A 16,501-nucleotide genomic window follows, 5' to 3' on the forward strand; every position below is an offset into this window, starting at 1 on the left:
AATGAACAAAAGTTCTGTACAGAGCTATTCCTGTACATTCATTCTGTGCAGCTGAGGCTGCAGGGAAAGGGCTGATGAATCTGTCCTCAGTCCCTTTCTCTGTCTCAAAAGTGAGACATCAGCAGACTGTTTAGAACCCTGATATTTCACCAAAGCCCTCCCAACGTGGGTCCTAAAAAATACGTAAAAAATAAACAAAAATGTAATTGTTAAAAAAAAAAAATACAATAAAATAAAATTGTAAAAAAATAAAAATAGAAAATAAAAAACTACTGACACCAGTGGCAGAACTTCCGTGATTGCAAAGGTCGCACTTGGGAATGGTTTCTGGCGTTCTGCCACCACGGGGGACCCCAAGATGGCAGGAAGGTGGCCCACTGCGGGACCGTAATAAAGGGACCCACAATGGTGTTACGATGGGATTAAAGGGCCCTGGGATCAGTGGAAAGGACCCAGGAGCCCTTCGTTCTTGCACCGGGGCCCTGAAGGTTCTAGTTATGCCTCTAATGTCTACAGTTACACAGATTTATAGGTTATAGATATGAGCGTTTTTTTATGACACAAGTTTGTGGGCAACTTTTCAGTAGCTAAACATCACAAGGAATGGTTTCTAATAGGCTTGTATTTTCAGATGGACTGCAGCTTTTCGTGAACTCCAGAGTAGATCCAAACCAGCTCAGAAAACAGAAAAACAGGAGCACAATCCCAATGTAGTTTATTAAAATGCAAATCAAAGCACACTTACATCAGAGGATTCCAGGGATAAGCAGGATTCTATGGCCAGCACAGGGGAATGTCATGTCATGAGGTTCCAAGGTGGCGGGTCTAGCTGTAGCTATTGACAATTTTCATCTGTCTTCACATGGATTCCCCTCTGCCGCTCATAGGATCCTGTGTAGTTGCCGTTGTGATATACCCTGGGCTGGTGCAATCAGGGCTGGTGCAAGGATTTTTGACACCCTAGGCGAAACCTCATTTTGCCGCCTCCCCCTTGGCTTCACTTCCTTTGCTCTGCCCATGTATATCCCATCTTTTTAATGAAGCACCCATCAATTGCAGCCCACCAGTGCCCATCAATTGCAGCCCACCAGCACCCATCAATGCAGCCCACCAGCATCCATCAAATGCAGCCTTACCAGCGCCCATCAAATGCAGCCTCACCAGCACCCATCAAATACATCCTTACCAGCGCCCATCAAATGCAGCCTCACCAGCGCCCATCAAATGCAGCCTAACCAGCAACCATGAAATGCAGCCTACCAATGATTGTTTGCTTGCTTCCATTCATTCAGGAGTTGGGACACAGACACAGTCCTCTGCCGCCGCTGCGCCTCTGACACTATGTGCGAACGGAGCAGCAGCTTTCTGCTGATGCTGAGACTTAGTTGCTTGCTGCAGAGAGAAAAGAGTGGGAACACCAGTGGCTGAGCGTCCTAGGCAACAGTGCGCCCTAGGCGGCTGCCTAGTTTGCCTAGTGGTAGCACCGGCCCTGCCCTGAATCCTGCTTATCCCTGGAAGCCTCTGATGTAAGCGTGCTTTGTTTTGCATTTTAATAAATGACACTGTATATTTCATTGGGATCGAGCTTCTGTTTTTCTGTTTAAAGAGCTAAACAAACAGTTAGAATACATCAAGGTCAATTGTTTTATCCATCAAAGGATTTGTACCTCTGTTTAGCCAGTTTTGTGATTCACACTCATACATACACTTCATATTTAAGATGCCTATATTTTGTGATGCAAGTTTACAGCTTCATATATTGCTGGCTGTTCAAAGATAATGGTGCTCATTCTTTTTTTCCATTAAGCAGGCTGGAGGTAAAGAGGTGACATGGGATTCTGAAAAGCTCAACCAGGTACGAGTAATGTCAGCCAGTGCAAAGCAAAAAACATATATAAATCAAAGACTGCCTTAACAAAATCACAGAAACAGAAAATTGTTAATATGTACAGATTCAACTATTGGCAGATAACCATGATGCTTTCCCCTAAACAAATTGTATTTTGGTCTAGTGGATCTTTCTTAACAGTTACTACATACAGCAGTGGTGTATTTAGGTTTTGTGCTGCCCTAGGCCTGACTGAGCTTGCGCACCCCCTAATTTAAATATGCCCCACCCCTTCCTGTCAAGGCCACACCCCTTTCTTTTAAAGATCCGCCCTGTCATCTTCATTGGAGGAGGACAGTGAGGCATGTGGCATCTTTTCATTTGGGGGGTAAGGGGATATGTGCTAGTTGCTTTGGGAGGGGAGGATCAGACCCCCCTCACTAGCACATATCCTCTCCCCTCCCAAAGCACACAGCACATATCCCCTTACCCCCCTTCCCCTCATCCATGTGTGCATTTGTTATCTGCCCCCTTCCCGGTTACTGTGTCCCCCTCCACTGTAAACTATACACAGACCTCAGACCGGCAGCGCGGCTCTTGCACTGAAGTCGTGTCCCTCCTCTGTGGCTCCTTCTCCTCCTGGCTGTGTACACTAGAACATTGGAGCCGAGAAGGAGGAGGAGCCGAGGAGTGTGTGTGGCTGACAGTGGGGAGAGAGGTGGCGGCTGCTACGGAAAGCCGATCGCCGCTTGTGGGACCCCAGGTGGCAGATTTCCTGGGTGCCCACGCTAGCGCACTCTGGCTGCCAGTTACCGAAGCTCAGTGCCGGAACTTGTTGTGGGCTCCGGGACAGTGGCGTCACTAGGTTTGGTGTCACCTGGAGCTGTAAAAATTGTGTCCCCCCCCTTAATTTTTGGACTGGAGGCCCAGCGTTGGAGCTCATTGTGGCGGTCAACAAGGCCTAGAGGATATCAGGTTAGGCACTTCCTAATGGCTCAGTCCCTGGGAACAGTAATGGATAATGGCCAACAGGCTCTCTTACCAGACCCGGTGAAACTGCAACAGTGATCCCTCCAGCTGGACGTTCGCTCACTCTGGGTTGCCCAGGCGGACTCTGGTCAGTAGTGTAGCATGTCTGTACCCTGGCAGTGGCTTTATCTTTCTCCCCCTCTGGTGGTGCGGGTACAGCGTGGCTCTCTCTTTGGTGGTGCGGGAACAGTGTGGCTCCCTCTCTGGTGGTGCGGGTACAGCGTGGCTCTCTGGTGGTGCGGGTACAGCGTGGCTCTCTGGTGGTGCGGGTACAGCGTGGCTCTCTGGTGGTGCGGGTACAGCGTGGCTCTCTGGTGGTGCGGGTACAGCGTGGCTCTCTGGTGGTGCGGGTACAGCGTGGCTCTCTGGTGGTGCGGGTACAGCGTGGCTCTCTGGTGGTGCGGGTACAGCGTGGCTCTGGTGGTGCGGGTACAGCGTGGCCCTCTGGTGGTGCGGGTACAGCGTGGCTCTCTGGTGGTGCGGGTACAGCGTGGCTCTCTGGTGGTGCGGGTACAGCGTGGCTCTCTGGTGGTGCGGGTACAGCGTGGCTCTCTGGTGGTGTGGGTACCTCGTGGCTCTCTGGTGGTGCGGGTACAGCGTGGCTCTCTGGTGGTGCGGGTACAGCGTGGCTCTCTGGTGGTGCGGGTACAGCGTGTCTCTGGTGGTGCGGGTACAGCGTGGCTCTCTGGTGGTGCGGGTACAGCGTGGCTCTCTGGTGGTGCGGGTACAGCGTGGCTCTCTGGTGGTGCGGGTACAGCGTGGCTCTCTGGTGGTGCGGGTACAGCGTGGCTCCCTGGTGGTGCGGGTACAGCGTGGCTCTCTGGTGGTGCGGGTACAGCGTGGCTCTCTGGTGGCGTGGGTACCTCGTGGCTCTCTGGTGGCGCGGGTACAGCGTGTCTCTGGTGGTGCGGGTACAGCGTGGCTCTCTGGTGGTGCGGGTACAGCGTGGCTCTCTGGTGGTGCGGGTACAGCGTGGCTCTCTGGTGGTGCGGGTACAGCGTGGCTCTCTGGTGGTGCGGGTACAGCGTGGCTCTCTGGTGGTGCGGGTACAGCGTGGCTCTCTGGTGGTGCGGGTACAGCGTGGCTCCCTCTTTTTCTCTTCTAACACCCCCCCCCTCAGCAGAGTGCATGCATGCTGGGGGCTGTAGCATGTCTGTTGACACACAGGGCCGCCATTCTTCAGGGACTATTTTCCCATGATGCCCCCCAGAGTCTTCTGATTGGCCCTCTGCTGTGGCCAATCATGGGGATGAAAACAGCGGTCAGGAAGCTGGGCGGCGGCATGGTGAAACTAATTAGAGCCGCTCTCTCTCTCTTCTCCCTTCAGCTGACAGAAAGAGGAGGGGGGGCGAGCGGGGGAGATACACAGACAGCCCGCATCTCTCCTCTCCCTGTCACAGCGCTGCTGATCCATTTGCCAGAGAACTCCCCCGCTCGCCCCCCCTCCCCTTTCTGTCAGCTGAAGGGAGAAGAGAGAGAGAGCGGCTCTAATTGGTTTCGCTGTGCCGCCGCCCAGCTTCCTGACCGCTGCTTTCCTCCCCATGATTGGCCACAGCAGAGGGCCAATCAGAGACAGATTTACAGCTTTACGGAGGGGCGGCTTGACAGTTCTTACTTTACTTTCTAGCCCCCTCCGCACCCGCACTGCTAAGCTGTACTCCCTAGATGGTGGCCCTGCTGTGCGGGAAGAGGACGCCGCTGCCATTTTCGGGGGGGGGGGCGGCTTTTTGCCGCCCCCCCGCACAGTGCCGCCCTAGGCCTGGGCCTTGTTGGCCTAGGCCAAGACACAGCACTGACATACAGTATCTCACAAAAGTGAGTACACCCCCTCACATTTTTGTGAATATTTTATTATATCTTTTCATGTGACAACAGTAACAATTACACGTTGCTACAATGTAAAGTAGTGACTGTACAGCTTATATGTGTAAATTAGCTGTCCCATCAAAATAACTCAACACACAGCCATTTATGTCTAAACCACTGGCAACAAAAGTGAGTACGCCCCAAGTGAAAAATGTCCAAATTGGGCCCAAAGAGTCAATATTTTGTGTGGCTACCATTATTTTCCAGCACGGCCTTAACCCTCTTGGGCATGGAGTTCACCAGAGCTTCACAGGTTGCCACTGGAGTCCTCTTCCTCTCCTCCTCTCCTTCTTATTTAACTGTGCCCAGCACACCCAATCTACACAATTTAGTATCCATTCCTCTTCTTCCCAACACTAGCCTCCCTTTCTCCTGCGCCCTCTGGAACGCCCGCTCTGTCTGCAACAAACTCACTGCTGTTCATGACCTCTTTGTCACTAATTCCTTTAATCTACTTGCTCTCACCGAAACCTGGCTCCACGAATATGACACCCCTTCTCCTGCTTCCCTCTCCCAGGATGGCCTTCACTGGACTCACTGCCCTAGGCCTAATGGACGCAAGGGAGGTGGAGTGGGATTCCTCCTATCCCCCCAGAGCACCTTCCAGGTTATTCACCCTCCTCCCTCTTTTTCCCCTCTCATCATTCGAAGCCCACTGTATACGTCTATTCTCTCCTACTTCCCTAAGAATTGCTGTGATCTACCAGCCCCCTGGACCATTATCGACTTTCCTTGATGAGTTTTCTGCCTGGCTACCCTACTTTTTCTCTTCGGATATTCCCACAATCCTTCTCGGTGATTTCAACATCCCTGCTAATACAAACACTCCTGCTACTTCTAAACTTCTTAGTCTAACCTCTTCATTTGACCTGAAGCAATGGGTACAGGCTTCTACTCACTCTGATGGCAACACCCTTGACCTTGTATTCTCCTACCTATGCACTCCATGCAACTTCTCAAACAATCCTTTTCCTCTCTCCGACCACCACCTTATTAGTTTCTCTCTCCCCCTGTCTTCCACCAATTTTCCTACCAATCCCCTAACCATCACCTGTAGAAACTTTCGCAACTTCAACTCCTCTCTCCTCTATTTTGCTACTGACCACCTCTATGACAAAATTTCTCCCCTGTCCTACCCCAACCAAGCCACGCCCATCTACAATAAATCTCTGTCCTCCACCCTGGACAAGCTCGCTCCCCTCACTACACGCAGAATCAGGCCTCGACCCCTACAACCTTGGCAAACAGATGACACTAAAATTCTCAAAAAACGTAGTCGCGCTCTTGAGCGTCTGTGGCTCCACACTGCCAAGCAAACCTATTTTACAACTCTTATTAACACCTTCTCATCCAATCCCCGTAAACTCTTCTCTACCTTCAACTCTCTACTTTGTCCTCCACCGCCTCCACCCACTAACTTAATGCCCAGGAAATCGCTAATCATTTCAAAAACAAGATTGATACAATCCGTGATGAAATCTCCATTCTACAGGTATCTCCCCCAGCTAAGACCCCATGTCAACAGGTACAGCTGACACTCCCCCTATTCAAATCTGCTACTACAGATGAAGTTGCTAAACTCCTTTCTATCGTTCACCTTACCACCTGTCCCCTGGACCCCATTCCCTCTCAAATGCTACGGTCATCCTCTGACCCCATCTTACACTCTCTAACCCACATCTTCAATCTCTCCCTCACCTCTGGCATCTTCCCCGATGCTCCAAAACATGCACTGGTCACCCCAATACTCAAAAAGCCGTCCTTGGACCCTACCAATCTTAACAACCTACGCCCTATCTCCTTTCTCCCCTTTTTCTCTAAACTCCTTGAATGCCTGGTTTACAACCAACTGAGTGACCGCCTCATTAAAAACAACCTTCTTGATCCCCTTCAATCTGGATTTCGCCCTCAACACTCCACAGAAAATGCTCTTTTAAAACTCAAAAATGACCTACTAACTGCAAAAACCAACGGACACTATTCTGTACTCCTACTTCTGGATCTTTCAGCTGCCTTTGACACCCCCTCCTCCTCAAAAAACTTTACTCCCTCGGTCTCCGTGACTGTGCTCTTCAGTGGCTCTCATCCTACCTATCCCAATGCACCTTCAGTGTCACTTACAATTCTACTTCCTCCCTCCTCTTCCCTTCTCTGTCGGGGTCCCCCAAGGTTCTGTTCTTGGACCTCTTTTATTTTCAGTCTACACCTCTTCCCTGGGTCAGTTGATAGCCTCTCACGGCTTTCAATATAATTTCTATGCTGATGACACACAAATTTATCTCTCCACCCCTCAACTCACTCCATCAGTCTCTTCACGCATCACTAACTTACTAACCGACATATCTGTATGGATGTCACACCACTCCCTCAACTTCCTCAACAACTCAACTTGTCCAAAACCGAGCTTATAATATTTCCTCCCATACGTGCCTCTTCCCCTGACTTCTCTGTCAAGAGCAATGGCAAAACCATCCACCCGTCCCCACATGTCAGGGTGCTAGGTGTTATCCTAGATTCTGAACTCTCCTTTCTGCCCCACATCCAATCACTTTCCAAAGCTTGCCGCCTCAACCTCCGCAACATCTCTAAACTACGTCCCTTTCTAACCAGTGAAACCACGAAGCTCCTGATTCACTCCCTGGTTATCTCTCGCCTCGACTACTGCAACTCCCTCCTCATTGGCTTACCTTTAAATAGACTATCCCCCCTTCAGTCCATCATGAATGCGGCTGCCAGACTCATCCACCTTACAAACCGCTCAGTGTCTGCTACCCCTCTCTGCCAATCCCTCCATTGGCTGCCACTCGCCCAACAAATTAAATTCAAAATACTAACAATAAGTTACAAAGCCATCCACAACTCTGCCCCCAGCTACATCACTAACCTAGTGTCAAAATACCAACCTAATCACCATCTCCATTTCTCCTAAGACCTTCTGCTCTCTAGCTCCCTCATCACCTCCTCCCATATCCGCCTCCAGGACTTCTCCCGAGCCTCGCCCATCCTCTGGAATTCCCTACCCCAATCTGTCAGACTGTCTCCAAATTTATCCACTTTTAGGCGATCCCTGAAAACTTTCCTCTTCAGAGAAGCCTATCCTGCCTCCATCTAACAACTGCACTATTTTCTCCATTAGCTCATCCCCCACAGCTATTACCCTTTGTATAACTTGACCCTCCCTCCTAGATTGTAAGCTCTAACGAGCAAGGCCCTCTGATTCCTCCTGTATTGAATTGTATTGTACTTGTACTGTCTGCCCTAATGTTGTAAAGCGCTGCGTAAACTGTCAGCGCTATATAAATCCTGTATTATAATAATAATAATAATAATAATAATGGAGTTCACCAGAGCTTCACAGGTTGCCACTGGAGTCCTCTTCCTCTCCTCCATGACGACATCACGGAGCTGGTGGATGTTAGAGACCTTGCGCTCCTCCACCTTCCATCGAGGATGCCCCACAGATGCTCAATAGGGTTTAGTCCTGGAGACATGCTTGGCCAGTCTATCACCTTTACCCTCAGATTCTTTAGCAAGGCAGTGGTTGTCTCCGAGGTGTGAGGGTCGTTATCATGTTGGAATACTGCCCAGCGGCAGTCTCTGAAGGGAGGGGATCATGCTCTGCTTTAGTATGTCACAGTACATGTTGGCATTCATGGTTCCCTCAATGAATTGTAGATCCCCAGTGCCGGCAGCACTCATGCAGCCCCAGACCATGACACTCCCACCATCATTCTTGACTGTAGGCAAGACACACTTGTCTTTCTGCTCCTCACCTGGTTGCCACCACACATGCTTGACACCATCTGAACCAAATAAGTTTATCTTGGCCTCATCAGACCACAGAACATGGTTCCAGTAATCCATGTCTTTAGTCTGCTTGTCTTCAGCAAACTGTTTGCAGGCTTTCTTGTGCATCATCTTTAGAAGAGGCTTCCTTCTGGGACGACAGCCATGCAGACCAATTTGATTCAGTGTGCGGTGCATGGTCTAAGCACTCGCATGGTCTAACCTCCCCACCCCTTCAACCTCTGAAGCAATGCTGGCAGCACTTATACGTCTATTTCCCAAAGACAACCTCTGTATATGACACTGAGCACATGTACTCAACTTCTTTGGTCCACCATGGTGAGGCCTGTTCTGAGTGGAACCTGTCCTGTCAAACCGCTGTATGGTCTTGGCCACCGTGCTGCAGCTCAGTTTTAGGGTCTTGGCAATCTTCTTATAGCCTATCTTCTTGTAGAGCAACAATTTTTTTTTTCAAATCTCAGATAGTTATTTGCCATGAGGTGCCATGTTGAACTTCCAGTAACCAGCATGAGAGAGTGAGAGTGATAACACAAAATTTAACACACCTGCTTCACACCTGAAACCTTGTAACACTAACGAGTCACATGACCGGGGAGGGAAATTGGCTAATTGGGTCCAATTTGGACATTTTCACTTAGGGGTGTACTCACTTTTGTTGCCAGTGGTTTAGACATTAATGGCTGTGTGTTGAGTTATTTTGAGGGGACAGCAAACTTACACTGTTATACAAGCTGTATACTCACTACTTTACATTGTAGCAAAGTGTCATTTCTTCAGTGTTGTCACATGAAAAGTTATAATAAAATATGTACAAAAATGTGACGGGTGTACTCACGTTTGTGAGATACTGTATGATATACAGTACATTAAAAATGTGTTCTACATAATATCCATTTTTGATTTCCTAATGTTTTGTCTCTAAATAAGCAAATAAAGGCATCCAGATTCTAATATTAGGCAGCTCTGGGCCCTGTCCACAAATCCAGAACTGAATGGGATAGCGGGTATCTGCTGGTCAATATTTCAGCATAACTATTTACTGTTTGCCAGGCTGATACAAACACCTGTAAATCAAATACTTACATAAAAACATTTTCAAAATGCATGTAGCAGTGTACTATGAGCCAGGCCCCGAATCTGAATACTGCTGCATTCACAAAGTAATTCATGGACTGTGCAATGGCGTATGTTATTCCATAGAGAGGAGCTTTCTTAAGAGAATCTCTATCAGAATAAAAACAAAGAATAATCAAAATATCAGCGACGCTTTATATTTTTCTATTGGACAATAATAATTAATGGGCACCTGTGGTCATACTATGGACATTAATCTATTTACATATTTTAAACAGGCAGTAAAATAGCTTTACAAAAAGCCATCCCTAAGCTCTTTAGCTGTGTTTAATGTGAAGCTATTCATTCTAAGTGCCTTTTCACAACAGCCATTCTGTGAACAGATCTTCTGCTGAATCTTCTGCAAACTGTATGAGAGCAGCAGCTCTCCTGGGTCTTGCTCTCCTCATTGGCTCACACAACAGTCTGAGCAATTGGCTCTTACTGCTGTCAATCACAGCCATTGAGCTAATGAGGGGGGTGAGCTGTATGTGAGTGAACAATGATGGGAGTGAGCCTGCTGGTTGAGTGCCACCATAGCAAGACGCTTGCTATTGAGGATACTCAGCATGGGGGAGGAGTCAGGACTGCTGACGCAGGACCCAAAAAGAGGAGGATCTGGGCTGCTCTGTGCAAAACCACTGCACAGAGCAGGTAAGTATAACATGTTTTTTTTTATTACAACCTTTAGAATCACTTAGTTAATAAATTACTTAACCTGTATGGTCTTTGTAAACTCTCATTATACTTTTCATAAAAAGCATCTTCTTTTGTCAGTGACACCAACGTCCGTATATTTTCCACAGCTTCAGTTGATATCTAAATAAGATGAGAAAAATAGATGTAAATAATTAGTCTAAATTTAGATTGTGCTTAAATAATAATAGAGATGAACGTTTAACCACTTGCTTACTGTGCACTTATACCCCCCCTCCTGCCCAGGCCAATTTTCCGCTTTCAGAGCTGTCACTCTTTGAATGATAATTGCGCGGTCATGCAACACTGGACCCAAATTACATTTTTATAAATTTTTTTCACACAAATAGAGTTTTCGTTTGGTGGTATTTAATCACTGCTCATTTTTTTTATTTTTTTGCTAAAAAAACGAAAAAAGCGAAAATTTCATAGTTTGTTATAAAATTTTGAAAACAGGTAATTTTTCTTCTTGACGTTGATGTGCGCTGATGAGGCTGCACTGATGGACACTGATAGGCACTGACAAGGCGGCACCGATGGGGTGGCACCGATGGGCACTGAGAGGTGGCACTGAGAGGTGGCAGTGATGGGTGGCACTGATGGGTGGCACTAATGGGCAGCACTGAAGGGCACTGATAGGTGGCACTGGTAGGCACTGCTAGGTGACACTGATAGGTGACACTGATGATAAGGCACTGATGGGCACTGATTGGCAGCACTGATGGGCACTTATAGGTGGCACTGGTGGGCATTGACAGGTGTTACTGGTGGACACGCGTAGGTGGGCACTGATAGGCAGCAGTGATATGCAATGGTAGGTGGCAGTCGTGGGCATTGGCAGATGACACTGGTGGGCACAGATCAGGTGGTGGTGGCTCTTCCTGTTCGGGACCAATTGTCACTCTGACAGAAGCCGATGATCGGCTCGTTTTTTTTCCTCAAAAAAATTACCGATCTTCTGTTTACATTACGTGATCAGCTGTCATTGGACTTGGCTCAGCCCCCCCCCCCCGCTCCCATGTTACTGGATTTGATTGACAGCAGCAGGAGCCAATGGTTCCTGCTGCTATCAATGTATCCAATGAGGGCGAAGACAGTGGTTGGAGTAGCTGGGCTTGTGTACATTGCTGGAACGAAGGGGCTCAGGTAAGAAAAAGGGGAGGCTCTGGGGGCAGCTGCAGCACACAAGGTTATTCACCTTAATGTATAAAGGTGAAAAACCTGGAAACATTATAACCCTTTAAGCTGGCCATACACTGTTTTTTACTGTTCAGCCAGCAAACAAGGTGGATGGAGGAATCTCCCGTGGGACCCGCCACTGTTAGAATACACTGATCAGTGGCTTCAAACGCTGATCGACAAAGGTTTTCCAGCATGTCCCGTCAATAAAAGCCAATCCAACTATTGACTTCTGTCAAATGGGGATGGCCACACACTGATCAAATTTTAACAGGTCTCTGATGAACTGGCTGTATAGACAAGGACACACTCACAGTTTACTCTTTGGTTTATGAGCATTTATGACAGTTAAGCTGGCCATACAAGGAAAGAATTTTGACTAGACATGTGCGGTTCGTTTCAGTCCGAATTAATATTCGGACAAATGTTTCGTTATTCTGAGATTTTGGATATATCTGAATACCCGAATTACAGCATAAACAACGTTTACCGAATGCTCCAAATAACGAAACTAAATTTGTCCGAATTTCTGAAATTCAAATTGAAATTCAAATCGAATTTTACATCGAATTCCATTCGAATTCGAACTATAAACATATTTTAGAAATCAAATACTGTGTGTGTTATTAGTACCATTTCGAAATAATGCTGTTTTTGTTAAGCCAAAGGTGATTTAAAGAGTCATTGTAATCATTCGATAAAGATTTTTTCCTGTGTTTGTTCACTTTGCTGCATTTGAATAAAAAAAAAATATAAAATTTTCGATTCAACCGGTAAATTCAAAGAAAATTCAAAAGAAGATATAAAACAAATTCTGAATACAAATTCCGAATACAAATTGAATGAATCAACCAAATTTAAGGAAACTAAATAACTAGAAGGGGCCAGATGGAAAATTGTTAGCTGACAATGACTGCAGCCAATTAGACGTTGTCACTGTTCAGGCATTCTGATAGCCATGGGTGCTGGCTGCCAAAATACAATAACCATCGGGGAGATTCATCCATCCACACCGTTTAGGTCCAGTTCATACAGCCGCGCCTTCAGTCACGTGACTTTGAAGCCAACATCCCAGCCCGACTTTGGCACAACTTGCGTACGGCTTCTTTAACAGAAGTCAATGCAAGTCGTGCCTAGTTCGAATCAGAAGTTGTGCAGGAACCTTTTTGTGAATGGGAGCTACTCAAGCCGCTCCTATTACAACGGTTCCATTGCACTTAATGGGGTGTGACTTGTCATGTGACGTGTGCTCTCAAAGTCGGAGTGCGCGTCACACCAGTGTGATCTAGGCCTTAGCATGTAAGAGAGAGAATCAAGTGATTTCTCTTGTTCAGCCTGTGCAAAAATGAGAGTGCATGTTCAGCTTAAAGCATTATTAAACCCAAAATGCAATACATTGCAGCTTACCAATCATTAGATGTTTAGAAACAGACACCTTTGGACAGCAGCATTGTCATTCTGGGGGTGGAGGGGGGCAGGGTAGTGTTAGATGGACTAGCAGAATTGGACACACTAATAAACTGAAGCCAAGCCCAAGCTCACACTTTTTAAGCAGTTACAGCAGTTTTGTTCCTTTTGGAATGAAGGTTTTACATAAAGAAATAAAAGCTGATCATTGTAAACACCCTTGCAGCTTGTTCTTTTGAATAACAACAGACTTACTAGCTACATCAGCAGGTGAAAATAAAAGAGAGAAAGCCAAGAAAAGAAAACAAATGCAGCCATCACAGCTAAGAACTGCTAAGCAGCAAAATAATACTGTATATGTTTGCTTTTGGGTTTAATACTGCTTTACGATAGACCTTTTTAATTTAATAAAAAGGCAAAGCCTTCTTATGTAAATACGGTTGCTCCATAGTGCATATATATTTGCATAAGTACAAACTATGCAAACATTTTCTGTAAACATTAAAGCTAGGTACACACGGGAAGTCTTTTAAATAAATTCAATGTCAGTGCAGTGATCTCCCCGCCATTGGCTGCGAGCGCTGATCGGATTCTGGTTTTCCAGTATGCTCATTTGCATACCTCCCAACATTTTGAGATGGGAATGAGAGACAACTACTAACATATGTATGTAGGCATAGGACACGCCCCCTGCCACACCCCCTTAAAGGAAAATTAACCAAAAAAAAGGTTAATTAAATCCACAAGGACTTTTTTTTTACCACTACTATTCCTTTATATTGGTTTTTAAAATGTACAAATGCAGCAATTTATAAATTGGATGAAAGGTTTAGCACTGGGAAACACTTTTTGAAAAATAAAAAGTGCATTTTATATACAACTATATGGATCAGACCAAAATGAGGGACAAATGAGGAGGATAGAGGGACATTGCTCCAAATCACGTAAGTCCCTCCAAATCAGGGACAGTTGGGAGCTATGCATTTGGCAGATGTGAGACCAACTTCTGTCAGACAATTAGCTGTGCACATAAGCAGAATGTCAGCTAGTTTCTGTTGAACCAGGAAACACCGGCTGATATTCGGCCCATGTGTACCAGCCTTTAGGGCTTGTCTACATCCATGGTGGATTGTTTTCAGAGGGCAGTGGCTGCCAGGCATTCAAAAGGCAAATACTGCCCCCTGAATACCCTTTTTTTGTTTTGTTTTTTTGCAGCTGAAGGGGGATTCTAAATGGGAATATTGCACAGGAACTATCAGCCAACAAGGACTTATACATTCTGATAATCTGGGTTAATTAAGAATGGCACCCTACCCCCCCTTAAACAGTGGCTGCACTACAGTACAACATAACACACATGCCTTGCTTTATGAAGTTCTGCATTAGAAAAAAAAGTGTAATGTCCAATTTTGGCTGCATTGTGTTACGTTGACTGCTATAACACAATGCACATTAATGTGCAAACAAGAACGTATTTGTTAACTTACTAATACAGCACTTGGGCCTATAGGCTGATGCTGGGAAGCAGAGAAATATAAGACTAGTGCTACATGCGTGGTTTTCTTTTCATGCTGATAATTTTACCACTCGTTAACAATCATTGTCCCATATATAAAATAAGTAGCTCATTGATTGCAGTGTGCAGCAAATGAGGTGACTGGTGACAAGCAGCTAAATCTTTCAGTAGGAAGAGAATAAAATTGCTATTTCAGCTCTAGCTTAACTTTTACAGCATCTTTTATGGTAACTTTCACAGAAGTGTAATCAATATTGTGGCCAGAAATTTTAGAGCTTTAAAACATATTATGCTAGAAAAGGAAAGAAGGTTATGTAAGGGAAAGCTGTCTAGGATTGGGCACAAAGGCTGGCTATACTTAAAGTATACTGTACTTTAACCCATAAGGGCCCATTCAGATCTCACTGTACACAGTACTGTACTCTTGTGAGATACTGTATGAAGTGGGTGAATAATGACTGGAATGAAAAAGAATATACTGTAAATACAATCCATGAGTGTGTGTGATAACCAGATGAGATATAAAACTTGGTATTTAGATAATGCTATGTATTTCAAGCTCTTCATTGAGGCCATCCGGTGACAGGGAACCCAACATATAAATCCAAAAAGGTTCCCTTATACAAAGAAGGGAAAATCTCTCATTCTCAGTGAGTGTGCCCCTGGGGAGTGTTTGTCAGCCGCACTGGGCTTGATCCACCACTAACTATGGATTTGCCATACACTATTTTTCTATATGACCCACAGTTTTTATAGCACTTCAGGACTCTTTTGTATATTTTTTACCTCGATCCTGCCTACAATTTGGTGCATTCCTGTTTGACTATTACCAAATTTGGCTTGTAACCCAACACTGCTCAAAGCTAAACATGGTGCATTCTGGGTGCCCTACCTGCTGTACTTCTGCTTGCTAATACCAGTGCTTCCAAATTTCAGTGTTCAGTTGCATCTTATTGGCACCTGTGCCCTTCCATCACCCTTGCAGGCCCTGTTTCAACTTCCAGGGGTGCTGGATGGGACTGTACAAATCCTACAGCAGTCTGCATTCAGGGCCGATTACTTGCACCTGAACACTTAATGAGTGATTACATGCAAGTGGCTGCTATTAGCTGTGGGAGCTGGCAGCCTCCTATTGATTTTAATGAGACTGACTCCCGCAGCTAATGCGAGAACCCCCACTGGGGTATTCGCATCTAATCAGAGTGTGGGTGCATTCACAGGTATGAATGCACCCTTAGACCCAATTGGCTGCTATCTTACCAGAAATTGGATGGAATATACTTTGTAATTTTTTGTTGGTTCGATATATAAACAAATATATGGGAGGTTGGATATGCACGTTTAAACATATATAGTTTAGCTTATATATATATGCTCATTTCTATAGATGGACTAAGATTATCTTGAGGACCCATAGGAGGATGCATCCGAAGAAACCGAACACTTGCGAAACGCTCAGACTATTAATAAATAACATTACGCTGGGAGGTTTCTGAGCTTTTATATATATGATTGTATGACTTTTTTACATGGCTCAATAAAATGAAAGGAACACTTTGAAAACACATCAGATCTCAATGGGGAAAATATCATGCTGGATATCTATACTGATATGGACTGGGTAATGTGTTAGGAATGAAAGGATGCCACATCGCTTGATGGAAATGAAAATTTTCAAGCTACAGAGGGCTGGATTCAAAGACACCCCGAAAATCTAAGAGAAAAAATGATGCAGCAGGATAGTTCCTTTTGCTGAAATTTCATGATGGTGCAATTCAAAATGGTGCTCAGTAGTTTGTAGGCCCCGCGTGCTTGTATGCATGCCTGACAATGTCGGGGCATGTAGAAGAGAACAAGAAGACCTGGACAGCCGCACACCGGAATGGATAAATTCGTCTTTTTTTATTATTTGAAATACAGGATCATGGGGTACACAAAACACGACTGTGGGGTGGTACAAAATTAACTGATGCATTTTGCACTTACACCAAGTGCTTACTCATGAGCTATGAGTAAGCACTTGGCTTAAGTGAGAAGCGCGTCAGATATTTTTGTACCAC

The 16,501-nt window shown here is 45.8% G+C and overlaps 1 protein-coding gene across 2 annotated transcripts in view; it reads right to left on the minus strand.

The window, feature by feature from the left end:
• LOC141144400 (ATP-dependent translocase ABCB1-like) overlaps positions 1-16,501 on the minus strand; it is a 133,661-nt gene that overhangs the window by 27,555 nt on the left and 89,605 nt on the right. For both annotated transcript variants that reach the window (XM_073630054.1, XM_073630055.1), the window contains 2 exons: positions 10,362-10,462; positions 9,614-9,754 (listed from right to left, as the gene is read on the minus strand). In XM_073630054.1, coding sequence (XP_073486155.1) covers positions 9,614-9,754; positions 10,362-10,462 — 242 coding nt within the window. The remainder of the gene's footprint in view (positions 1-9,613; positions 9,755-10,361; positions 10,463-16,501) is intronic.

Source organism: Aquarana catesbeiana, linkage group LG05, assembly GCF_042186555.1.
Source record: "Aquarana catesbeiana isolate 2022-GZ linkage group LG05, ASM4218655v1, whole genome shotgun sequence".
Classification (NCBI taxonomy): domain Eukaryota; kingdom Metazoa; phylum Chordata; class Amphibia; order Anura; family Ranidae; genus Aquarana; species Aquarana catesbeiana.